The sequence below is a fragment of the Ambystoma mexicanum genome, chromosome 12 (genome assembly GCF_040938575.1).
Source record: "Ambystoma mexicanum isolate Mex_15411 chromosome 12, UKY_AmexF1_1, whole genome shotgun sequence".
In the NCBI taxonomy this organism is placed as follows: Eukaryota; Metazoa; Chordata; class Amphibia; order Caudata; family Ambystomatidae; genus Ambystoma; species Ambystoma mexicanum.
Genome location: NC_090936.1, coordinates 55,980,979 through 56,007,588, shown reverse-complemented (window position 1 = coordinate 56,007,588; position 26,610 = coordinate 55,980,979). Strand labels below are relative to the sequence as shown.

At 46.1% G+C, this 26,610-nt stretch overlaps 1 protein-coding gene across 1 annotated transcript in view; it reads right to left on the bottom strand.

Moving 5' to 3' along the window:
• PNPLA8 (patatin like phospholipase domain containing 8) overlaps positions 1-26,610 on the bottom strand; it is a 188,887-nt gene that overhangs the window by 26,305 nt on the left and 135,972 nt on the right. Inside the window, exons 8-9 of the mRNA XM_069627957.1 lie at positions 14,144-14,338; positions 1,959-2,154 (exon numbers count right to left, since the gene is read on the bottom strand). Coding sequence (XP_069484058.1) covers positions 1,959-2,154; positions 14,144-14,338 — 391 coding nt within the window. The remainder of the gene's footprint in view (positions 1-1,958; positions 2,155-14,143; positions 14,339-26,610) is intronic.

Sequence of the window (26,610 nt, the reverse complement as noted above, 5' to 3'; positions counted from 1 at the left end):
CCTTTTAAGTAAGGTTCCTTGGGCCAGAGAACTGCCTGTTGTTTCAGCTGTGTCCAGTGTGTTCTTTATTACATTCTGGTTCACTTGCCTGCCTTCGGCCACAATAGTGAGAAGCTTGGACCTGATGGGCTCTGGGACCTCTTGGAGACCTTCCTGTACTAGGTTCCATTGAGCGTCAGTGTTATTCGCTATGCGCGTGGTATATGCAGCAGCCGAGGTAACCCGTTTACCTAGGGCATATAACCTCTTTGATTCTCTATCTGAGGCGCCTCCCCCGTAGCAAGGGGTACCCGTTTTCGGGTGGTAGTCACTACCGGGAATCGGGGGTGGCGTGCCCTTTAATGTATTGAGGGTTCCAAAGGAGCTGGCCGAAATAACTTTTCTACTATTGGGTTCAGTGCCGGGATTGAGCTGGTGACACCAGGGAGGGAGCCAATCTTCTCTTAATAGAATTAAGGAGGGGAATGGCCTGGCTAGAGGGTGGTTTCTCCTTAAGAAGAGATTTGAACATTTTCAGCTGCCTTCTTTAACATGGTATTGAAGGCCATTTGGTCATCTACAGGCGAGGCCTGGCAAGCCGGGGAGGACGGAGGGGAATCCAGGCACAATATATCAGTGTCCTGATCTTGTTGGGGGAGCGTCCATGGGTCCATTCCCACTGCTGGGTTTCTTCCCAATTGTCTGTGGCATCCGCCTGGTCCTCATTGTAATTCTGTAGGAAGGAAGGTTCTTCATCCTCACTGTAAATGTCCTGATAAGTATCCATCTGGACGATGTCTTCATGATGGACGGGGACAGAGGGCTGATCTTCTTGGAATGTAAAGCAGATTGAAGATTAGGTTCTCCACGAGATCTTTTCGGGGAAGGATGTTCGGAAAAATTGAATTTTTTTTCAAGACGGTCCATACACCCTTCAAATTTCTCCCTTGTCCATTTAGAGGACCCAGAAGGGCCTACGGGTGGAAAAGTGTTGTCTTCCGCCCTTTGGCGCCGAAAATTGTCTCTCAGGGTGTTGGAAAGAGGCTCTTGACTGGCCTCATAGGTATCGTGAGAATCGGGTCACCATGGCGTTTCTAAAGATTTGTCCGCGGCCTGCCCCATGTTTTTCAGCGGAACAGGAATAAGCCCAACCGCCGAAGTAATTCTTGCGATACTGTGTTAGATTACCGCCGAATCAGCGTGAGTTAGAGGGTCCGAAGGTCTATCGGTAACTGAACTGTGTCGACTTGGATCATTCCCTGGCCCACGAGAAGTAAACAGGTGGCATCTTGGTGTAGCTGTAACACGCCCTACAATTATTAACTTACCATATGTAAACTGTCTGTATATATACATACAAAGAAATGCCTAAACATGTGTGCTGTAAGCTTTTGCCAATAAATAAAAGTTGGAAAAAAAAATGACCAATGATGGGAGGGACAGAAGAACCAATCCCTTTTCTAGATGCAGCAACACAGAAGTCTCTCGGATTACTGCTAAGTATGCTTTATAGGGCCCTTCCCTAAACCATATGCCATTGTGTGGGGGAAAAACAAAACGGCAAAGGAATGGGTCTGAAAAGAAGAACCTTCTGAAAAGAACCTTCACATGACAGTAGCACAAAGTTCTTCAAACAATCACTCCTGCTTGGCCAGTTGAAAAGAATGCCCAAAGACAAAAAGGTTTCCAGAGGGTTTAAATGGGTAATACATGACAGGGCTGGATATGGGCTCCCTATGGGGGGAGGTGGGGCACAAACTGCATTACCTGTCATCCAAGTGTTCTACCTGCAGCTGCAGTTCACACACCTGTTAGGTGGTGTTAGAAGTCATCTCAGTTGTGATGGGAGAGGGTCTTACTTAAATGTATTATATAAGCTATACTTTCGGACTATTGTTTTAAGTGTTGAATATATATAGCAGATGAAATAGAATAAACCACACCTGAAAATGTTATTATTCATGCGTAAAAATACTAACCTTCTGTATCTGTGGCACTGCTAATAACGTTTGTCAGTTTGGCTCTCAAACTTGTGTATGTTACATTATTCTTTCCCGTACTTTCGTACCGTCCAGTGCCTAGTGAAATGACACACTGCAGCGGCACATCTGGCCACAGACACTTGCATTCATGCAATGCAAGAGCACATGGGTTGTTAATGAGCAAACCTCCATCCTGAAAAGCAAAGAAAAGCAATTTATTAGGATCTGAACTAGTGTCAAATATCAGATTGTATAAACATACAATTTGGTAAATAGTGTAACCATTCTGGTGATAATTTATCAGGATTTCTTCAAAAAAGAGTCACACTGACATGCTTTTCAGTGCTATTTTTGACTATGTCCTACATCCTGTATGTTTCTTGCAAAATGTATTCTGTATGTATTTCATTTTTTTTGAAGTATACTGTATGTAATACTGAAAATGCACAAATGGTGACATCATGTTACAAAAATTAGGATTTTAACAAATTACCAAGATCGAGAATGCTAAATTACACATGTACTGAATAAGTATCTGATTACATGAAAGGCTCTGAATGACTTTCAAAGAGAAAATGTTACTTTGTTATGATCCTCTGCATTTAAAATGTTACTTCACTCCCCCCCCCCTCAAAATCGTACATTCTTGGATCTTTCTAATCCGTGCAGTTATACTAGGTTGGACTAACCAGGTCCACCTTTCTGTCTCTTACTTGTCTGGAATTTCGGTCGGGAAGTAGGCGTCAGTCTCATTTGGAGTAAATGAAAATAAAAATGAAAAAAATGCAGGATGAACACTATCATTCAGATCGCTATTAACAATATTTTATAAGACCCAAATATTCTGGAGCCAGGATCTCAGCAAGCCGAAACATCCTCTTCCAGTGTTTTATCAATCCAGAGCTATGCATTACACTAGGTTAATGAACCAAGAAACGTGCAAGGCGGCACCTCCCCCAACCTCATTACTGCCTCCATCTACCTCCTCCACTGCACCATCTGAGGGGGATTACAAATTGCAACCTATAATACAGTGTAGGCAACTATTTTTTGGCATGGGGTAACCCCACTGTGAGAAGATGTGGTCTACGACACTTGGGTTTAATTGCCACTCGTGTTCCTCTGGTAGAGAATCTCTGCTCAGAGAGTCTGCCAGAGTGTTGAGTACCCCTCAAACGTGTTGGGAGGATAGGAACATCCCCGTCAGTGCCCATCAACCATATTTTCGGTGCCAGCTTGGACAGATTTGGAGAGTTTGTGCACCCCTGCTTGTTGACATAGAACATTGCAGTGGTGCCGTCTGTTAGGATTTTAACCGACTGATTTGTCAACTGTGCTTCGAATGCTTGAAGCACTTTGAATTCTGCTAGGAGTTTCAGCAGGTTGACGTGGTTCTGTGCAGTGATGCAAGTCCACAGACCGTGTGCTGTGTGGTGACGGTAGTGTGCCCCCTGGAGAGTGATGCGTCTGTTGTAATGACCGCTTGCTCTTCTGGGTTGTGGAAGGGTTTTTACTTTAACAGGTTCTACCAGCGTAGAGTTTGTACTAGTGTTGGTGAAACCACCACTAGATCATCCCACTGACCGCTTGCCTGAGACCATTGTTTCGCCAACCACTCCTGCATGGGGCGCAAACGTGCATGTGGGATCAGGTAAATGCACAACGCCATCATGCCTAGTAATTGCTTTCGTACGCTTATCTGGCGACCGGCTTCATACAGAGGTATTTGCCGTAACATGTTCTGAACCCTTTCCATAGATGGAAACACTAACCCCGCTTCTGTGTTTAAAACAGCTCCTAGGAACTGTTTTGTTGTGTTGTGTTTGGCACAAGGCTTGACTTGTTCTCATTTATTGAGAAGCCCAATTGGAAGAGAAAGTTTATGGTTCTTTGCTCGTTTTGCTTGCAAAGATGGGGCGATTCCCCTGTGATCCGCCAGTCGTCCAGGTAGGGGTACACTGGAATTGCCTCCCTGCGCAGGTGTGCTGCCACCACCGCCAGTACCTTGGTGAATACCCTCGGAGCAGACGCTATTCCGAAGGGTAGCACCTTGAATGTGTAGTGCTGGTTTGATCATTTGAAACGCAAGAGTTTTCTGTACGCTGGTAACATTGAAATATGATAATAGTAATCTTTCATATCCAGTGCTGCCCTACAGTCTCCCATATTTATAACTGGAGGGACAGCCCTAAAATCGGGCAGGAACTAATGGGCTGGAAAAACAAGATGTATATACATTGAGTGTTCCTGTCCTCTCTAATTCCATACTGCAGTATTTTAGAGCAGTGTATGTTTTGAACCTTCCAAGGAGACCCATACAGGCCCTACAGTCTCCCCGCTTTAGCAGGAGGATTAACTCTTGTAGCGTTGTCATGCGGAATTTTTGTGGCTTTACATAAGTGTTTGCAGGCCGTAAGTCTAACACTGGGTGCATAAATAGATATTTTTGGCACAAGGAAGTCGGTTGAATAGATACCCTCGTTTACCTCGTTTGCTTTTTCAATCTCTATAGCGTCCTTGCGTAACAGTGCGCTGACTTTTTTCAAGAAGGATGAGTTGTTCTTTTCTCGTTGATCTTCTTTGACGCGAGGGATGGTTTGATGGTTTTTGGATGAGCTCCACACAATAACCTCCCGTTACTGTCGATAACACTCACTTGTTCGTGGTGATTCCCTCCCATGCGTGGGTGAAGTGTGAGATGCGCCCTCCTACTGGGGAGGCATGGGAGGGGACCTGTAGCAGGCTGTCATTGCTTAGAAGGTGTACCTCCACCTCTAGATGTGGAGGGCCTCCCCCCGGCCACGAGAGCTGGCCTCTTTGTCATCCCCGTGAGGCTTGGCCCTGGTTGTTATTCCAGGAAGAGCCCTGACCCTGTCCGAAACCGCAGCCTCTTTCAGAGTTTTGGCCACGAAACCGACCAAAATTGTTTCCGGCTCTCTGGCCTTGTGGTTTGTTAGTCAGCTGGCCTAGACATTTTAGGGTGTCATTCTTCCTTGGCAAACTTTAATGCGTCTTCTACGTCTTTGCCAAATAAGACTGTAGGTTCCACCTGCCTAGTAAGTAGTGTATCCAGGGTCTCAAGTTTAAAGCCTGATTGGCAATAATCCTGCCCGCATTGTCTGCAGCATCTAGATTGTTCATAAGAATGCAGCTGCATGTTGCCTTGCCGTCCGCTGCTACCTGGGCTAGTTGTGACTTTAGAGACTCGGGATCAGATGCTATCAGGGTAGTTATGTCATCCCATTTGTGGCAATTATAACTTGCCAACAGTGTGGAATTATTGGCGATTCTTGCTTGGAAAGCTGCCGAAGTCACTACCTTTCTCGCCATTGTTTAGAGTTTTTTGCTCTCCTTATCTGGGGGTGCCTCTGAAGAGGCTAACGGTGTCCCTGCCCTTTTACGGGTTGTTGTAACCACGAGCAAATACGGCTTGAGCAGGCCCCTGATGTAGAGTGGGTCAGATGGCGCTGGGCGGAAACGTTTATCAACTCGCAGGCTGACTACCAACCGTGTCTGGTTTGGGGTCTCCAGGGAAGGTTGAATCCTTCTTTGGGCAGATTGCAGAATCGAGATGAATTGGGTGGCAGCCTTCTTGTCCCCCAATATATCTTCTACTAAGTCCTTGTCTAGCTGAATTTCTTGGGTTTGTATACAAAAGTGTTCTGCTGCCTTGATTAACATGTCATTATGGTGAGGCTGATTATCCACTGGCAAATCGACCACTGGCGGATCCTGTTGAATTGGCGATGCAAGGTTATACACCTCCTCCTCCTCATCATTGTAATAATGATCAGTCTCTTGATGGGTCTCATCATCATCCGTGTCTGTGTGTACATCATACAGAGCACTTTGTATTGGTTGGGTTAAACTTGGAATAGGGAGAGTGCCAGGTCGAGCTTTCTTAGCTGGGGGCTGAGAGGTGGAAGCCTCGGCTGTAGGAGGTGTGCTTTGAAAATTCTGATATGTCTGCGTTTTTAAAAAAAGAAATTGCCATGAAGGTCCTCTTAGTCATGACCCTGTCTATGTCTTCGGCAGTCAATGTGTCTGAACCGGGAATGACACCAGGGTACTGAGGGGTAGAGACCTGTCCTAGGGGTGTAGGATGGGCCTGGAGTGTAGATTGGGCCGAAGTCTGAGGCTGGCCTTTGTTCTTTAAGGCTTCTGCCAAGGAACCTTCCTCCTGTGGGACAGAGTGTTTCTCCCTATGAGTAGGGGTAGACTTGTCCTTATTAGGCATATCTTTAGGCTTATCTTTATGAGTGGGACTCTTGGAGGAGTGTTTCTTGGAGTTTTTGGTTTTTAGCAGGCTCTCAGGGACATGTTTCTTCACTAGATGAGATAAACCAGTGTTTTTGAAACTTAGATGTTTTCGACGAGTCGAATTTCGATCGTGGGGCGGACCACAGCCTCGTCTCCCGATGTTCAGCATTTGGTCGATGTTTTGGGGATGGAGTCTTGCTGGTCTTCAGACTTGTGGGGCCTGTCATGGGGCGATCGGGACCTTGAGTGCCCAGGACAGGGATTCTGTAGATCTCTCCCTTAACGATGCTGTGTGTGGGCGTTTGGTCGACGATATCGATTCCTTTCCCGGGATGTGTGTTTAGTGTCAGGGGTTGTGGTAGTGCTTTCGCTGCTGGGTGTCGTTCCCCGTAACAGAGCCGCTGGCCTGTCTCTTGGGGTGCGGTGCCTGCACTTGGGAACCTAACTGTTCCCAGTCGTCTTCGCTATCTGTAAAGACCGCAACACTGCCATCACTGGAGGCTCCCTCCTCATCCATGGTGGCCTCGGCCTGCATGGCATGATGGGCCTAGCGTTTAGTTTTCCGGTCTCAAAGAGGTTTTGGTTTGAAGAGCTTGCAGGCTCGACAATGCCCCTCGTCGTGATCGTGCGATAGACACAAGCATAGCATGTGATCTAAGCCGATTCCACAAGCCTCAGAAATATATATATATATATATATATATATATATATATATATATATATATATACCTATGAGGTTAAATGCCAATTTGATTCCAAATATAACCCGGACCCTAAAATGGTACTGTTGGGCAATACAGCATTTTAGGCTTTTTTGGAATGTTTAATGGAAATAAGGGTTCTGATATGAATACCAATACCTTTTGTGTAAGAACATTAGCCAAACAAAACTATGCAGGCCTCACACATTGTTACAAATCCCACTTGACCTGCATGGCAAGTTCCGTAGTTTACATACTCGATCTAAGAGCAATTCGCTCAACCCATGTTGACTGATGATAAAATATTTACCAGTGCTTTCTGTAAAAATGGAGCATGACAGCCATGCACAGTGAAATGTTTATTTGCCATTTACTGCAAACAACGTTTCTTTGCGTGGGCTAGTATATTTTGCAAGCCCTGCCATAGATAGACCAATATTAAACGTGCACCACTCTCTAAGCTGTTATATTACTTATATTACCTGCTACAGGTATATTTGTTAAACTAAAGAAAGAGGGCATGATAGCTTTCGAAAAACACAAGTTTGCCACATGATGGAAATCATACCACAACTTTTGTTTTTCCTCTTTGAATATTCGTATAGTGACAGAGTGCTTTGTTTTGTAGGGAGAATTTCCCTACCAAATAATGCAGTGTAATATTTGTAGTTTTCCGATTTTGTATTCACTTTAATGTCTACTGCTGCATAACAAAAGTCTCTGTAGTGTGAAGCAGTCCCCCTTTCTTCACCCAAGAGGTCTTCCTTTTGTAGTTTGTAACGCTTGGTTGCATTTATAAAGCAGACTAAGTGAAGTCATGGAGACTGTGCACAAACAACAACACAACACAGAAGTCACTTCTAAGAAACCCGAGACAAATCTCTGAGCCAGGTTTTCTTTTACAGCAGTAGGCCAGTCTGCTCAAATGTCTTATTCACATCATCCCTGAAGCTCTGCATAAGAAATCTAGGTGTTGTGATGGAAACGCGCTTTCACATAATTAGGAGCCTTTAATAATGACATTGCGGCCTAGCATTTAGTTGAAAAGGGAACTCTTGTGTGTTCTTCTAGGTGATGAGTCACACACAGAGCCCTGTTCTTCACACAGCATGTGATAAAGCAATGAGTACTATGGCCTTTTATCCTTTCCTCTGGAGGAAACAATCCACAGGCGAGGTGGCAAAAAAGAAAGAAAACTCTCGACACTGCAAACGTTGTAATAGCCAGTGAAAGGGTAATAATGAAAGCTCGGCGGAACAAGACCACCCCGTTCCGCCGTGCAGCTGGGCTCTTCGAGGACAGACTGCATTTGGTGTCTGCAGATCTCAACAACTCTGGCTCACTCTAAGAGGACACAGTGGGATGCCAGTCTTTCAATCAATCTTCCACCATCAGTTCAATGTCAGATTGGTTATTTCACTCTGGAGGAGCACAGTCTGATTTGCTATTTGATGAAGAAGACTAGCCTGTATACCTCACTGGTCTGTCAGCTTGAAGCCTTGACTATGTGCACTCTGGAGCAACCTCACCTATTTACAGAGTCTAGATACAAATGTTTGAAAACTGTAAGAAAGAAAGTTTGAAAGCAACAAAGAGGGTTGAGGAATGGAAGAAGGCTAGGATGAAGCTATCTCAAGTGTCGGAGGATGGAGCGAGTCAAATCAGGATGCCCCCATCAATCCTACACTTCATTCAATAAGGATCCGAAGATCCTGCTCTTCAAAGAACATCTCGCCAATGGCTCCACTCACACCTACCCCCGTCCTATTAAAGCTCCTCTGCTACCCCTGGCCACTACCCTGTGTGTGCGTCTCCTACACTTGGCTTCACAGCTAGATTCACACTTCAGCGACCCCTTAAATATATGCATACCATTTAAAGAGAAAGATGAGAAGACAAAGTTAATAAACACAAAAGAACTACAGAAAAAACTATACCAAGCACACTAAACACAAATAATCATCTAGTACACAAGCAAACAAATAAAGGACCATGAATTGTCGCTAAACACAACAAAAAATCAATAGCAGCCAAGTAATTTAGGTATAGAAATGGGTATAGCACCATCCAGAAACACGGTTTCACAATAAGTGGCTCTCGACAGAAAGACAAACACAAGATGCTCCAATGGCCCGATGCCCTGAATACATCAGGTTTCTGAAAATCTACATAGGAGGCCGTGAGTGACTAGGAACATGCACCAGGCCAGCGAATGCTTGGTCCACTGCTCAGAAAATTGAATATACTGCGAGACATGTAACGGTGGGAAATGAGCAGAACATTCAATAGACACTAATATTTAATAGCTTTATTTCTAACACAGGACGGGGTGGATGAAAGCTTAGTGGATATAAGGAAAGTTATAATGGAAATGGTTTTCCAAATTAGTTGTACTGTGAAAATTGCGATTGGGAGGGGAAAGGAAGGGACAGAACAGTAATGTAGTAAAGGGTTCCTAAAGTCTGTAAACCTTGTTTGTTCTACCCTGGAAATGTCCCCAATGGTTCCCCTATGGGTAACCTTGAGGATACAAGTTGGTCAAACTCCTACAGGGTATAGGGTGCCGCAACTATAACACAAGATGAATAGAACTGTCTCACCTCCATCAAGACAGACTGGACTGTCTATGCCACAGAGGTTTAGCAGATGTGGCACGCAGACAATGTAAGTGCCGCTGGATTGTGCAGGAGGTAACTAAGTGCAGGGTGGCAAGATAAGGAAGGTCTGCCAAGAGAAGGCAAGAAGCAGAGGAGAGTCAGTGCAAAGAAGTAGCAGGGGCTTGGAGAGTGCCCACAAGAGAGAGGCTGAGATGTAGCGAGAAAGAGAACTAGAGATCTGTTATGCAATGTGACATTTGATGTGGACTCTGTTAAGTGTGTTTTGTTGGTGCTGCCTCAGGATGGAGCATGAATGGGCATAATGATTTCTTCTAGGGACTCCCAGTGACTCCCAGGAAATGTAAGAGGTAATATTGGGCTTAGCACTAAATTATTTTTTGAGCCGAATTCCACTGCCCCTTCTGTCTCGGGATTTGGGCTGCAGGGTCGAGTTGACTCCCTCTGCTTTTAGAATTCCCACCTCTTATCAACTTTCTGATCTTGTGGGGTTTATCTCCTCTCGGGGATCTCCACATCTCTTCCCTTTTCAGGGCTCTTTCACTGGCCTCCTCCTCTGTAGTTCTCGCCACCTCAATGGCGCCTCTCAATCTTTTTCCCCTCTACAATTTGCTGAGCCCCTCAATGGATTACTCAATTGTCTGCCGTTGGTCAGGATCGTCTCTCAGTTTTCTTTTTCTGGAACTCTCTTCATCTCTCCTATCGATGATCTTTCTCTTAGTCCTTTACAGTTTTTAGTTCTTTGCCCCATTTGCAGGGTCTTTTTCTAGTGTCACTACATCTGGGTTCTCCTCTACTCTTGAATATTTCCTTCTTGGCCATCTATGGCATACACAATTGTGCTCCCTTTTCCAGACTTGTATCCTCCGTTTCCCTTTCTGGGTAACGTGCCTCTTCTCCCTTTGGGAGCTTTGTGTTCCTTCTCCTCTATGGGCCTCTCAGATTCAGCCGCCCCCTCTCCCCAAGGCATTTCTCCCAGATTGCCTTTTTTGGGGGTCTCGTCTCAGCCCATCTGCTCTTTCCAGGAATTTAAGTGTCTCTCTCTTCCCTTTGTATTGCTCTTTACGGTTTCTCTATGGTTCCTTTTGCTACTTCAGGTTTTGGTTTCCCTTTCCGTGGCTCTTTACTTCATCCTCACATAAATTCACTTATCTATTTCCCCCTCGAATCCCTGGGCCTTCTTCCAGTATTGGGAAATCCGTCTTGCCTGAGACTGCACACCTAAGGTATTCCTCCTCAAATCTGGTCTCACATCCCAGGCTGTTGGCAGAGAGGTGATAAATACCAATACATGCAACATCATCACCTAAGTCAATTAGCAAACTCTCCATATTGCCAGGATGGTGGCACAGACACTACGTCACTGCACACATACAGAACTTCAGGATGGATTTCAGCCTCTTCTAAGCAATGTGCTATGTGACAGGGCTGCTTATCCGGCCCGTCTGTCACAAATGGCAACCGTGGAGCACCTGTCCCTAGGGCCCCCTCTTCTCAGAGGACGTTCTGCCTATAGAACAGTAAAACTGTTCTATTCGAGGTGGAGACTTTTTTACATATTGCTAGGAAAAGGGCGTTTACATTGTGCCCGCCGTTAAGGTCACATGATTGGCATTATCATGTGAGTTTCAAACTCTGTGCTTATTAGCAGCGTGGTGCTTCACGCTCGCTGCTTCTGATCATATTTCATCTGGAATCTCTGTCTGAAGCTAACCTGCATTTCTCGCAACAATTGCTTTCAGCCCTTCCATCATTTTGGCTAGCGGTGCATTATTCTGAGCTCCGTGTACATGGAGTTCTGTGCAGTTGGCGCACCGCTCGCTACTTTCTTGTTTCCCCGTTCCCGCCGCCTCCAATTCAGGAAATCAGGCAGCGGGAGCATTGACTCTGTCATTCAGTTACGCGGCAGCCTTTTGAACTTCTGCTCGATGCCGTCTGCGTTAACAGCCGCCAGTTACACAGCAGTTTTCCTTGGACTGGTTTTGTTGCCGCAGGTGTTTCTTGATAGGACTGAATTCAACAACTCTTCTGAAACACGTTCACAGCCGTGTGTGTCTCCAGTCCATTTACCACGCGGCGGCTCCTCTGCAATGTGTTTTCAACTGCATTTGTTACCAGGAAGCACTCAATGTGGCAACCTTTTTGGATTCTGTTCAACCAAGTGTCCAGTGTTCCATTTCAGTAGTATTTCGTGGAGTTTCTGACTACCGCTGCAATCCAGGACTATCTGAAACCCAAGTAAGATTCATTATTTTCACTAAGGAATATATGTTTATATAGGGATCTTCCCACATTGACATCAACTTCCCTAAACTGCTATACCAACCTACAAGGGTAGGATTGTTTCATTTCGACAAGTACTGATATTTAAGTTTGTTTTAAAGAAGGTTTAGTGCACAAGACTTTGGACGCTATCCTGTGGTGCACCAACCTGGTATCTAGCGTGACCCTCGTGCCGTTCGGGATATGTTTCCCTTACTAACCTTCCCTCCTTTTCGTTGTTTCATATTGGATTATTTTTCCTGTGTGTTTTGTCGGAACTGCTCAAACCCTTTCAAAGTCCACAGGTTAGTGGTGGCCTAATAGTTTAAATAGAGAGATTAGTAGCAAGTGACATAAATATTCAGGATCCATTGTTTTTCTCATAGGTTGGTGTTTAACTGTTGCTCCACGCCCTTTCCAGTGATTCCCCCCTCTGGCTGTGAGTTTTCAGTCATAGAGTGCCATCACTTGGAAGGTCTATAATTGGCTTCTCTATCTTCAAGCTGGTGTCCGGTTTGCGAGAGATCCAGAAGTTACTCTCATCACCTGTATCCTTTTTCTGGTTGTAACCTGCATCCTTTGCAAATTAGTGATTAATACAGGACACCGTCAGGAAAAGAGGCTGCAGAAGCCAACTTGAAGCTGCAGGCTCCAGGCCCCAGTGTCACACTGCAAGACTTCCCAGCAACAAAGACAGCAGACCGCCAAAGGAGATGAGCCTGCACACGAGAAGAAACTCATTACCGTGGCAAGGCAGAGTAAAAAGGGTGTGGAGCTTAAAGCCTGTATAAAGTCTCCTAAGCCATCCACTTTCACCCCTGCTGAGCGCAAGGTAAGCTATCGGTAGGGTAAGTTAGCCAATCCTGAGGGGGGGATTGGTATGTAAGAAGGAGCTTGGGAGTGGTTTAGTGTGGCCTACAGTTGGATGAGGACAGGCAGTGGAGAACGACATCTGAGAGATCAGAGGAGGTGCTTTGCTTGCGACAGGAGTGCAGAGGCTATTGGTGAGGGGGATCTGTAGAGTGTGAGTGAGGAGTGAGTGCGTTAGTAATAGAATAGAAGTAAAAAGGTGGGTGTAGTAGTTGGGAGTGGAGGTAGTGGTAATAGGAAGTGGAGAAGTAGCAGAGAGGTGGAGTAAGTAGTAGAAGCAGCATGAAGAAAAGACTGGAGTTAGAAGAGGTAGCAGAGCGGTAGTGGTTGTAACGAGATGACAGTAGCAGTAGAGTGGGAACTACGGTTGTGAGAAGTAGGAGTGGCAATAGAGATGGGGAGTAGTGGAGTAAAGACTAGGGGTAGGAACTGAGAGGCTATAGTAGCAGCGGAGGCAAGGAGGAGGAAAGAGCAAGGAGAAGATACACTAGAGGTAGCAGCCGCATTGACAGTAGTGAGTGGAGGAGTTGGGAAGCAGGAGGAGTGGTAACATCAAAGGGTAGATGTAGGAAAGCAGAGTGTGAGATCGGGGGGACACTAGTATGGTGGGAGGACAACATCTTGGGACCTAGTGTACAGTAAGGTCAGGTGAGACTGTGTGTGCAAGAAGAGCAGATGGAACTGGGTGGATGGAGACAGCCTCCCATAACACCCCAGGAGTACTAAGCGGGCTAGGTTAGGGACATCTAAAAGACCACTAGGGCGACAGGTAGTCATCATTGGTCTCAGTCTGAAGATCGGCTTTATCAACCTCAGAAGGGGTAAAGGGAAGAGTTGGATATGCTGAGATTCAATTCGGGATCTTGAAAGCGGAACACAGATGTCTCGGATGAGCTTTTAACTAGCTGAGGATTCCCACATGACCCGCATTGCCAAAGGATGTGATGTAAAGGCTACTAACCGAAATGGTGATTCCTTGATAAAGGGAGCAGTGCAAGACAGCTCACATATTTCCATGTATTCAGAATGGCACAGATATGCCTTAAAGATTTTAGTAATCTGATTCTTTCAGCCACATCACATCTGTAAGCACATTCCTCTAACACAAACACCCTGGGCGCACCCCTCCAGCTGAATAACAGTTAAGAATTCTCCATAATCGAGTCACCAGCCGACCACAGACCAAAAGGACCCACTTCTACCAGCGTATGGGATTTGGGGACTGCACAAGGGTTTTAGATAGGATATAAGCCTTTGTTGGTATTCAGCACAAAGGGCTCAATGGAGTGTATTTGTGAAAAGAGCAATCGTGCATCGTACAGTGACTTTCTCAGTAAAAGGTCATGGAAGGTACCAAGTGAGCACATTTATCCTCTTGGGAGAGAGATGCTTGGTACTCGGAGGCAAGGATTAATGTGCGTCAGCCGTTCGAGTCTGGCGCATTTTTACAATGACAAGAAGCTGAAGACATACTTGATGAAGATCGTTCCCCAGCGCATACTCCTGGAAGTAGCCTGGTGCTGCAGACGAGGCTCGAATGGCTTGCCAAAGATTATACTGGCATCCGCCCATGTAGTGAGACTTGACACCCGGCAGATGATTGTAGTTTCTGAACACAAATGCCTTTAGTGGTGTCCCTCTGTTCACAATCGTGCTCACTGCAGAAACCTGAGGGACAAAGAAGAATCTGACATTACATTCACATGCCACACACAAGTGCACAGGATCTATAACATCAAGCAAACCCTTTCATCTTCACTGAGCTTTGGGATATTTAAAATTAGGTTCACAACATTTGGAAGATTCTACAAGGGTCGAAATAGATTTACCGACAGACTACCAACATTTTTTGTTAGACATTAGAGAGTAGAACAGTGGAGAATACCGAGTAATATCAATGAAATCTGAAGTCTATTACAACAGTACTGCTTTTCAGGAAGGGACATCCAAGCAGGCACAGTACACCAATTCACATGCTGTTTAACATTTACTTTCCTTATGTGGGGTAATTGTTTTAGAGTGGTGCCTCCAATCGTAAAATATATTGATAAAAGAAAACAAACATATTAGAATTATGATGCTCTTGTGCTCTGATAATCAGAAAAAATAAAGACTGCATAGCAAAACCTCAATCTAAAGCTGTGCTGTCCTTGAGCCGCTGCACCGCCTGCGTCCACAAAGTGAGGAACTGGGCCAGACGGCAAGGAAATTACATGCTGGGACAAACCAGCCTTGCTGTAGCCTGGTCTTATACAGGGAGTCATTTTAGGCAGGCTGATCACAGAGAGATTATATTTTGTAATAAAAAAACAAGCCTGAAACACAATTTATGTTAGTAAAATAATGCAGTATTGCTACTTAGATTCACGGGCTGATACTGTATGATAAACAGCCCTTACACTGCCTTTGCCTGGGTAGACGTATAACTCAATCAGCGCCGATATTAAAAAACCCTTTTTCTCTATGCATGTTTTTGAAATCACCTGCAAGCTGCAATTTCTTTGAAACTCGCACACTGCTCCGGTTGTCATTGCCACGTCAATAAGTGGCTAAGGCGGTTGTAGCAACCTGGATAATGCACATTCTAACTTAAGGAAGGTTGGGGACTCTGCAGGGCCATTATTAGGGAGATTTTTCAACAAGCTCCTGGTGAGGGCTGTGTAACCATCTACCCTAAAGTGAAGCAGTTAGTTATTCTGACCAAAACGAAAGACCAGACTCTCTTAAGTGGGAGCTGTAGCTGAACAATTAGGCATTAAGGTATGGAGGCTAGTACCCACACTGAAGCGTGCAGTAAACATATGAAGATGACCACCAAGGTGGAGCTTAGGGTGAGGACTGTTGCTGGATGGGGGCAGTAGACCCCTGGGGACAATAATTGGTTTAGAGCAGAAGAACAAGTTACTTACCAACTGTAACGTTCTTTCGACTGGATGTTCCTCCCACGTATTCCTCATTTTATGATAAGTCGTTATCTCCAGCTTTGCTGCTTGGGAAAAAAAATTCTCGGCAGAGGGCGCTATGTGCTCGAGGTCGTGGCGTCGATTGTCCCTCGACGGACTCCGTACTCTGTCGACGTCACCGATGGTATAAATAGCTCGAGCCGCGCCTGTTGCTTCACTTCTGTTTTTTCGATGAACATATAGGAGGAACTCCCAGGCGTGCCCCATGACTGATACCTTCTTTGTGAGAGGAAAGTGTAAGAAAACGTAAACTCTACTGTGGGGTAGGATGGGAGGGACGATGAGGAACACGTGAGAGGGAACATCCAGTCGAAAGAACGTTACACTTAGTAAGTAACTTGTTCTTCGAATGGATTGTGGCCTCCCACGTACTCCGTGGGAGTACTAATTACAGTTTTCATGGACAGAATGTAGAACTGCCCTGGCAAATAACCCCTCATTGGAGGAGGCAGTATCCAAGCAGTAATGCTTGATGAGAGTATGCCTTGTTTTCCAAGTTGCAGCTGAACAAATATCTGCTGCCGGGAATCCCCTCTTTAGAGCCGCAGAAGTAGCCATTTCCCTTGTAGAATGGGCTTGAAGCCCATATGGTGGGTCTTTTCCCGCCAATCTGTAGCATTCAATTATGGCCAAAATGATTCAGCGGGATATGGTCTGTTTTGTTACTGATAAGCCCAGTTTATGACCAGTATAACCCACAAACAGTTGGTCATCCTGTCGTAATTTAGACATCCTTGAGATGTAAAAACTAAGAGCCCTCTTTGGATCTAGTCTGTGCAGTCTCTCCTCTTCCTTGCCCAAATAAGGAGGAGGATAAAATGTTGCTAATATCATTTTTGTGACAAATGGAAGTCCGAAACTACCTTTGGTAAAAAGGAAGGTTTAACTTTAAGGACTACCTTATCCTTATAAAAAATAGTATATGGTGGTATGCATGAGAGAGCCTGAAGTTCACTAACCCTGCGGGCTAATGATAGGGCCACAAGGAGGACAGTTTTTAATTTTAGAAGCCTCAATGGACAGGAGTGCAGAGGCTCAAAAGGTATGCAAGTCAAACATTTTAGTACTAAATTTAAATCCCAAGTTGGGACATGAAAAGGTACTGGAGGGTATACGTTAGTAAGCCCTTTTAAGAACTGAATGATTAATGGTATTTTGAAATATGAGACCTCTTCCGAGGTGCGCTTGAAAATGGACAGCGCAGCAAGGTATCCTTTGATTGTTCCTATCTGGAGCCCCAGATTGGCTAGATGTAATAGAAAAGAGAGCACTACTGGAGTGCCACACTGAAACGGGTCCACATCCTTATCTCTGCACCAGTTAATAAACCTGTTCAAGGGATATCGGTACACAGATTTTGTTGCTGGCCTTCTGGCCGAAAGCAAGACTTCCATTACTTCATCCGGAAGATCCCAATCCTTGTATCTCAACCTCTCAAAAACCATGCATGAAGGTTAAGTGTCTTGACTTCTGGATGGAGAACCCAACCTTCCTCCTGCGAGAGAAGATCCTCTCTTTGTGGAAGACGTATTGGAGGGCAGATGGACATGTATAGAAGGTCCGGGTACCACGTCCTCCTGGCCCAATCCGGGGCAATTAGAATCATGGTTTTCCTGAACTTTCTCAACCTCCTGATTACTTGAGGAATCACGGGGACTGGGGGAAACGCGTACAGTAGTGGAAAATTCCACTCCACTACGAATGCGTCTCCCAGAGCTCCTCTTTGAGGAAATTCCCTTGAGCAGTACTGCTGGGCACTTCTGATGGATTACGGTGGCAAACAGATCCACTTGAGGGGTTCCCCAAAGGGCGAAGATCTCTTGAAGGACTTCCTGAGCTAGCTCCCACTCATGAGAGACTGTGTTCTGCCTGTTCAGAGCATCTGCCGCCGTGTTCTGCTCTCCGGCTAGGTGAACTGCCGATAGAGAGATTCCTTCTCATATTGCCCAGAACCAGACCTGCATTGCCTCTCTGCACAGTGGTAGTGACCCTACACCTCCTCTCTTGTTGAGATAGTACATGGCCACTGTGTTGTCCGTCATTACCAGGACATTCTTTCCCTGTACAGAGGGCAGAAAGGCCTTCAGCGCTAGTCTGATTGCCCTCAGCTCCAAAAGGTTGATGTGTAGTTTGGACTCCGATGGAGACCAACGACCGCTGATTGTCAGATCGTTGGTGTGTGCTCCCCACCCCGTGAGTGAAGCGTCCGTCACTACTGTTACCTCCGGCCATGGTTGCCAAAAAGATTCTCCCTTGAGAATGTTGTTGTTGCAAGCCCACCATAGAAGATCCTGAACAACTGCACTCGGGACTTGCAGCAGATCCAACATATTCCCTGAGAACTGGGACCACTGAGTTCTGAGTGCCCATTGAAGGGATCTCATTCTCAAACTGGCCTCTGGTACTAGGAAAATGCCGGATGCCATGAGGCCGAGCAACCTGAGAAAATCGAAGGCCGGTAGACGTTGGGCATTCTGGAACTTTGTTACCATCTGCAGAATGTGGAGAGCTCTCACCTCGGGGGGCGAGGCTTTTCCCGAGGAAGTATCCAAGACTGCTCCGATAAACTGGAGCTTTTGGGATAGTATCATATGGGACTTCTTGAAATTGAGTGAGAAACCCAATTAGTGGAGGAAGTGGCAGGTGATCGAAAGATGTTCCTGAGCTTGTTTCAGAGGACTTGCTCTAATCAACCAATCGTCTAGGTAGGGGTAGATGTGAATACCCCCTCTCCTGAGACTCGCTGCCACAACCGCCAACAGTTTGGTGAAAACCCTCGGGCGGAGGTCAACCCGAATGGCAGAACTCGAAGCTTATAATGAGAGTTGCCAATCGCGAACCTCAGGTACTTTCTGTGCTTTGGATGGATTGGCACATGAAAGTAAGCATCCTGAAGGTCTAATGATACAAACCAGTCTTGGAGTTGGAGAGCCTGAAGGATCTGAGAAAGGGTCATTATCTTGAACTTCCCCTTCCTGAGGAACTTGTTCAAGTTTTTTAAGTCCAAGATGGGTCTCAATCCTCCGTCCTTTTTTGGGATGAAAATATGGGGAGTACCAACCCCTGTTCCTCTCCGCTACAGGTACCTGTTCTATAGCGCCTTTCTCTAGCAGGGTTAGAATTTCCTGCAACAGGAGCGGGTCTGGAATTTTTACGGAGTTGGCTCCTGGTGGATGATTCTGAGGCCTCTTTTAGAAGGGGAGACAGTAACCTTGAGCTACTGTTTCCAGTGCCCAAGCATCTGAGGTAATGCCCCGCCATTCCTTCAGATGCTGAGAGATCCTGCCTCCCACTGGTGTTTTGTGCAACAAGGTCTCCGAGGGATTTCGAGGCGGCTGCAGGAGTGGCTGAGGGTAAAGATGCCGCTCCGGAGGCTGATTTTGCACTTCTTCCTCGTGCACCATGAGGGAAATTTCTTTTGCCTCCTTGAGAAGCCTGTCCTCTTTCTCTACCAAATGAGGAGTAGTAACGAAAAGAACGACCCCTCCAGGAAGATGAGCCGGAATAGGGTTTTTGAGGCTGGCGCATGGAGGCACTAAGCGATTTAGCTGCCGCTTTCGAGGTCTGAAGTTTTTCTAGGCTTTCATCAGCCTTACTGCCAAACAGCCTTCAACCATCAAAGGTCATGTTGCGGAGTCTGGCTTGCACTTCTGGTGCAAACCCCGACTTCCTCAACCACGCAAATCTGCGTAGCACAATGCTTGCAGCCATGGATCTGCTGATACTATCAGCAGTATTCAGCCCAGACTGGAGACATTCCCCCATTGCCTCCTTCCCGTCTTTGACTATATTCAGGAAGCCTACCCTTTCCTCGCCTTCCGGAATATGATCTGCCGCCGCCGAAATACAGTCCCACAGGGTATGGGTAAACCTGACCAGGGTACAGGTGACATTTGTCGATTTAAGGGCCATGCTGCCTGAAGTGAAAACTTTACGGGCCCAAGCATCAACTTTTTTATCCTCTCTATCCAGAGGGATAGAGGTATATGCAGTTTGTTTTGATGTGGATGCTGCCTGAATAACTAGGCTCTCTGGAGTCGGATGCCTGTTTAAATATTCAGGATCCGTACCAGCTGGTCTGTATTTCTTGGGGAAATTACTATTTGCAGCAGCAATGCTCTCAGGATTTTCCCAGTTTTTCTCCACCGTCCTCTGAAGAGCCCTGTGGAAAGGGAGAACTGGATCTTTTTGAGGACCTCTGACAATTATATCTGTCATGTCGTCCTGTTTGAAAACGGGTGAAGTGTTACACCAACCCATATACTCAATCACTATGGTCATAAGACTCCTGTACCCCGAGTCTGCATGTTCTGCAGGATCAGGTCTGGCAAACTCTAATTCTGGGGAAGTGTCGATTCCACTAGCAGATTGTAGGGTATCACTCAGGTCTCTCATTTTAGACTCTTGATCAATGAGTTCCTCAGGAACTTGTTTCGTGCCATATGAAACTCCGAAAGGAGTGACTTCATTTTCCTCTGAGCCAGATTCCTCATAAATTGAGGACATGGACTTAAAAAAGTCTCACCTGGGCAATGGAGTAATCTCCTTTCTTCCTCTACAATATGCGTCGAAGGAATGGAAAAATCCTTCGAAGTTGTCGAAGGAATCTTCGATGACTTCGATACAGGCGTCACGGATGCTTTTGGCTTCGATGCCGAAACGATCGACGCCAATGGCGTCGATGAAGTCATCGAAAGCGACAACTTATGTTTTTTATGTGGCACCGGAGCGGTGCTCGACTCTTGAAGAGTCCTCGACGACTTGTCATCGACTCGAGTTTTTCGAGTATCCTCGACACTACTGGCTTTTACCATAGTAGTTTTAGACTTCCCTTTGTCGTCCAATGGAGCGGCTTTAGGCATATGGCTCTTCCGAGGTTCATTCGAGGGGGTCAGCGCCGCATTCTCGAATACCTGCATCATCTTTTTACGAAATTCCTTCCATTTTCTGGGGGAATCCGATTTTGTCGGACATCGAATTTCTTCGGTCGACTCAGAAGATGATGATGAGGGAGATCTATGTCTCCTCTTCATTTTTTTGGACGAGGAAGAAGTGTCTCGATCTACTCCGAGATCGAGATCTCTTGGAATGCCTATGGTGATCCGATTCCTTCGAATCGGTCGCTTTTTTATATTTTTTGGACGTAGCCTTCTTAGAGGCTTCACTTCCACCAACAGTTTACCTCTCCTCTCACGAAGGGCCTTCTCGGTCATGGATTGGCAGGAACCACATTCGCCAGTTCGGTGACTTGAACCGAGACACCAGAGACAAACTCGGTGGGGATCCGTGATCGACATTTTCGATCCACAATCTACGCACTTCTTTAACCCAGTCTTGGGTGTCGAAGGAGTCAAAGACGACGACATTTTCTTCACAGAAAATCTCAAGCGCGCTGTTCTCGATAGCGAAGCGATCAGAAAAACGGAACTGAAGCAATGGGCGCGGCTCGAGCTATTTATACCATCGGTGACGTCGAAAGAGTACGGAGTCCGTCGAGGGACAATCAATGCCACGACCTCGAGCACAGCGCCCTCTGCCGCGAAAATATTTTCCGAAGCAGCGAAGCTGGAGATAACGACTTATCATAAGATGAGGAATACGTGGGAGGACGCAATCCATTCGAAATACAGTTTTAAAGGTAAAGTGAAACTGTTTTTACTTTTACCGACGATTCCCAGCGTGACAGGGAATATTCATGAGCATGTGAATCCATGCCAGAGCCCATGCTGGAGAACACATAGTAAGACACAGTGCATATACAAAAAACAGTTCTGGTCACTTAAGCTCTCACCAACTCCTAAAACCAAGATGCATGTCCACTACCTGGTGACAGGCAGTTCAAAAAGGCTATGGGGAGGGAAGAAAAGGGAACCTTAGACACTCAAAAGGCACAGAAATAAAGCCCGGCTCAGGGCACAAAATGAGAACACTCAATCTAGCAAAAGTATTCCTCAACATTTAGGACAAAGTGTTACAAGAAATACAAATGCACACCTTACAGCAAATGTAGGACCTAGAGAGGAGGAAACGTGGAGCACACTTGGGAACAAAACTAGATGCCACCAAAAGACAGGGCACACATACACTCACAGCACCAACTAATTCCACTATTAGAAAAATAGATACACTAACAACTTTGCAGTAATACATTGCAAAACACATTCTTCATGGGCAGGAACGTAATACACAACTTTACAAATGCATAGAAAATCAGTGATACTTACTACAATTCCAGTATTTGGCCAAACACTTGATAGGCCCAAGGGATGGGGGGTTGGTGGGAAAAATGTCCAGGGTACCCCGGAAGTTACTTTAGGGGTGTTCCTTTAGGGGTGTTCCAGGAGAATTCTAAAGTTCACCATAGAAATGATTCGGACAAAGCTAGTAGTCACAGTTGTGGATATTGGGAAAATAAAGTTAAGTACCATTCCTACCCACAAGTACGAATAAGACGGCACCCGCGACCCAGTGAGGCCAGCGGACACCCTCTTGAAGAGCACCAGTGCCAAGTTCAAGACCAGGCAGCCCTAGGAAGAGGAGCAGCTAAACATGATTCAAGCTAACAGAAGTATATCCACATGGTTGAAGAGGACCTGCAGAAATCAAACAGACCACGTGAATCCCTGAGGGTAAGTATCACAAATAGCCCACCAACTTGAGGCCCAATTACTCATGGTCGAGGTTCCAGAAAAGTTGGACTAGGAATGCCTAAAAAACCTAGTGGATTACAGCTCTTCAGTTTCAGGTGCGGTTTACAGGATTTGGTCAACAAGAGACTTGAAACCTGGGCCAACTGCAATTCAGAAAGCCAAAATGAACAACAATCGTTCTTCCCAGGAGTGGGACTCTATCTGCCAGAAGGGAAATCAACAGCAGATGACTCCTAGAAGACAGACGAGCTTGGTGGTTGATGGTCCAAAAGCATAGCAGTCCCACAATGAAGGTAACTGGGAAGGCAAACCAGTGCAGCCCAAACAAACAGAAGAGGTGAGGTACTGGTGTCCCAATACCCTCCTGGGTGAGAGCAGCTTCCCACACCAAAACAGATCATTAAGGCGGTAAAATAGGACAGCAGCAGTAAAACGGTTGGGAGGCGGTCACAGCACAGTAGTCTGAGCCCAGTCAACGCAGAGAACCAGGGAGAGCAAATGGACAGCCCAGTCCAGCAGTGAAAAATTCAAATCAATCCTAAAGGTAACAGGACAGAAGGCTGGTATGCCATCCAGGATATCAAAATTGCAGCATCAAATCCACCAGGAGCTAAGTAAAGCAGCAGCCTTCTCAGGCAAATCCAGCAGAACTGAGGCTGGGTCAGGGCCTCTGCTAGGTCAGTCCATGCACTCATCCTCAACTTTATTTCAGCAACATGCCAAAAAAAGGATACATTTTTTGGCCCTCCTAATCTCTACCTTCACCTCTAACTTTCACTGTTATGCAGATGACACAAAGCTCTCTTTCAGGCTACCCTCGGCCTCCTCTTCGCTCATCCTGGACTGTGTATCTGCTATTCAGTCATAGTGTGCCTCTAACGATCTCTGCCTCAATGCCAGCAAAACGGATATCCTTCTCCCACTTTAGCCCCCCTCCTTAGGCCCTCTGTCCTCACCCTCTGTTGAGGCAAAAAATCTTGGAGTGATCTTCGACTCTCCCCGCCACACATCACAGGCCTTGCCAAGAAGGCCCACTTCCAGCTGTACCTCCTCAAAGGTATTCTCCCCTTTCTCACTTTCCCATGGAAGCTCAGTCTCCAGAGCACTGGTTCTCTCTGGGCTGCACTACTGCAACAGCCTCTTTCTCAATCTGCCTATCTCTACCCTTCGCCCTCTTCAACTCATCCAGAACAGGACCACAAGACTTATCCTCGGCCTCAAGCCAAGGGACAGCATCTCCCGGCCCTGAAATCCCTCCACTGGCTCCCGGTGGCTGCAAGGATCAAGTTTAAGATCCTCTGCATCGTCCACAAGGCGTTCTGGGGCAATGGCCCTTATTATCTTTAGCTCTCTCTTCCTTAGTACCTACCTCCTAGAGCCCTTCACTCATCTACCTCCAACTCCCTGTGGGTGAGTCACTTTTCCAAGCAGATATTGGGGAGTAGAACTCTCTCCTCTGCAGGTACCTCCCTCTGTAATGGCCTCCCTGACTCTTTCCGTCTTTAGCCGGACCCCCTCAAGTTTGGGGAAATTCCTCAAGGCCTACCTTTTCTCCTCTTCTTTCTCTCTCCCTCTACCCTGCTAACCTTTCCCTTGCTCCATCTGCTGAATGGCTGTCCTCCGTGTTTTACAGGACACCAGAGCCCCCCTGACCAGTCCCCTGCACATGCCTCCTGGCTAGCCTTGCACTACTGGGCTGGGATTGTCCCCTGTAGTTCCAGCCTCCCAGCACTTAACTCAGGGCTCTGGGTGCACTCCTCCCTTTACCCTCCCCCCTGCACTTCTTGTTGTGTGCACTTGCACGATCTCAGTGGTACAAGGGCTAGTAAGATCCTTGTCTTGTCCTCCCTCTGTTCCCCCTCCCTTTCCTTGTTGCACCTTGAAACACTTGTGTATGGTGTAATGAACTCATGGTGGCAACAGTAAAGACAGACACAAGTGATCAAAGTTCTAGGGTGTTTAAACTGTAAATGTAGGATGGAAAAACACCTAACCCAAATGTAAGATGGGACCAAGCGTCGACCATCAAAGGAAAATTAAGGATGTCCTTGTGGCGTCTTGTCAAAATAAAACGACCTATACTAAAAAAAGAACCTACTGCCAAATCATTACAACTAATAATAGAAAGAGTGTGGGATAGGGTTTTCAAAGTGTTCACAAATAATAAGTCAGGATGTGATTGCCAGGGGTCTCCCTTCCCAAAGTTTTCAGCATGAGACAAGGTGGGTCTGCTGAGCACAGCACACACTTGAGCTTTCCCACCACGAGCCGACAGTTCTGCTCCAGACATCAGGTTCTTCGATGGTTAAAGTCTCTTTTCAATAAAAAGTCTCTTGCCCTCGAGGGCCTGATAGTTTCAAACAAACACAAAGGTTCTGTTCCTCGTATGGTTTTGGGTGATGGCTTCACCCCGGGGGTTCCCCTCTTCCGGGCGCAGACGCCTCACAGTCGTACTTAACAACTCAATAAAACAGTTCCTTTCATACGGTAGTTAGGGCGATGACTTTCCACCCCTGGATCTCCCTCCTTCGGGTTCAGCCCCTTTTCAGTTTCTAGCCTCCCTCCTTCAGGTTCACTCCTGTCAACACAGTGTTCATGGGACTTCAGATTTCGTCCCCTCCTGTTAGCATCCCTCCGCCGGGTTCACTCTTGCCAAACTTTACAAGCCACTATTTGTGCACTCTTTTTTACCATGCAGGAGTAATTTCCTTTTTTTCCCAATGATATGCCGGTCAAAGAGTTTCGACTGTATGGAGGATTAGACAAGACCCCTGTATGACCACTTTGACCCCCTTCTGCCTTTCTCCTAAGGCCTTCTGGATACTGTAGTTCAACAGCAGGGTAATCGCCTAGTATTCCTCAAGTGAACACCCATGTGGTGTTTGGTTCTGTGATGCTTGCTTTCCCCTTTCCTTATGCGCCTCGAAACACTTGTGTATAGGCACGTTACAAATGCCATTTCATATCATGTCAATAGTTCTTTGCTCATTCAAAGCTCAATTAGCTGCTTGTTACTTTCGTTCAACACAGTTTGGTTACTTTATCGGCTCTCCCCTTGACTCACCGGCTGTGATGAACTGCTTTGCTTTCTTGTCTGTAGAGTCAAGACCGGTACCATTGGGTCATGCATCTCTCCTCGGCTTGGCTGTCAGCAGAGGAGTCTCCCGGGTACCTTTGACATCTGCAGCAACACATGCAGGCTATTGTTCGCAGTCTTACAATTCCTTCTCTTGAGGCTTCACGGGTCTCTGTCAATAAGGGCAAGGTCACTTCTCCCCTTGGTGTCCACTCAAATCATGCCGCCTTGCTCCTTCACTTGAACTGCCGTGCTGAGTTAGCTCTCACCTCGTGTGGTCTGCCTTGCTCATAGTTTGCTGTCATGTTCCGCCGTTTGTCCCTGTGGGGAAGGGAAAGGTCTGTCAGATGTGTGTGTGATTCTGATCTATTGCCTGACTTTGCCTGACCCTTGTATTGGGACATCAGGTAAACAGCTCTGGTGTTAGTCCGTTGTTTTTCGTGTTGTGCGAGAGTGTTTGTGTCAGAAAAGGGGGGGGCAGTGTTTTGGAATATCCTACGTGGTAGGATGGGAAAAGGTGTTTAAAGAAGGGGGATACCATGTCTCACCCATCGGTGTCCCACTCCCCAAGGACCCCCCATCCAGGCCATCCGCCCACACTGGTACAGCCCCAGGAACTGGATCCAAAAGCGATGGCCATGTCCTGGCCACCTGGATGACAGGTCCCGGGGGACTAGATAGGGAGACGCCTTCAGGTTTCTCACAATAAGCATATAATAAGTGACAAATCAATCCAGTAAAAAGTATATAAAACATATTGCATTAAATAATAAAAAGCCTTTTTTTTAAATTGATAAGCTGCATAAAAAGGAAATATTAAAACATGCTATAAGTTCAAATCTAAAACAGTTGGTAGACAGATCACGTTTGATCTTATCGGCCAAGCTTTGGCTAAATAATTTGATACGGCAAACACAACTTCATCATGCGCGGTCAGTTTAGAAATACTAAGGGCATTGTAAAGCGAGGTTGCATCATATTTGCGTATAGTAGGAAAGAACCACCTACATCTCAGGGTGGAATATTTTGGGCATTCCAAGAAGTTAGTAGTTTCTTCAACTCTGTGGCAAAAGGGCACTGCTCATCGCCTGTGGGAGACCAATTATGACTAAAATCAGCTGTTGTATATAGCACTCTATTATACATAGATAGATTGAATTCAAATATCGTTCTGCAGATAGGTCACTTCTGAATGTAATGTAGCCTCGAAAAAGACATTGACGTATGGTTCCTGACAAGTGGTTTTAGAAA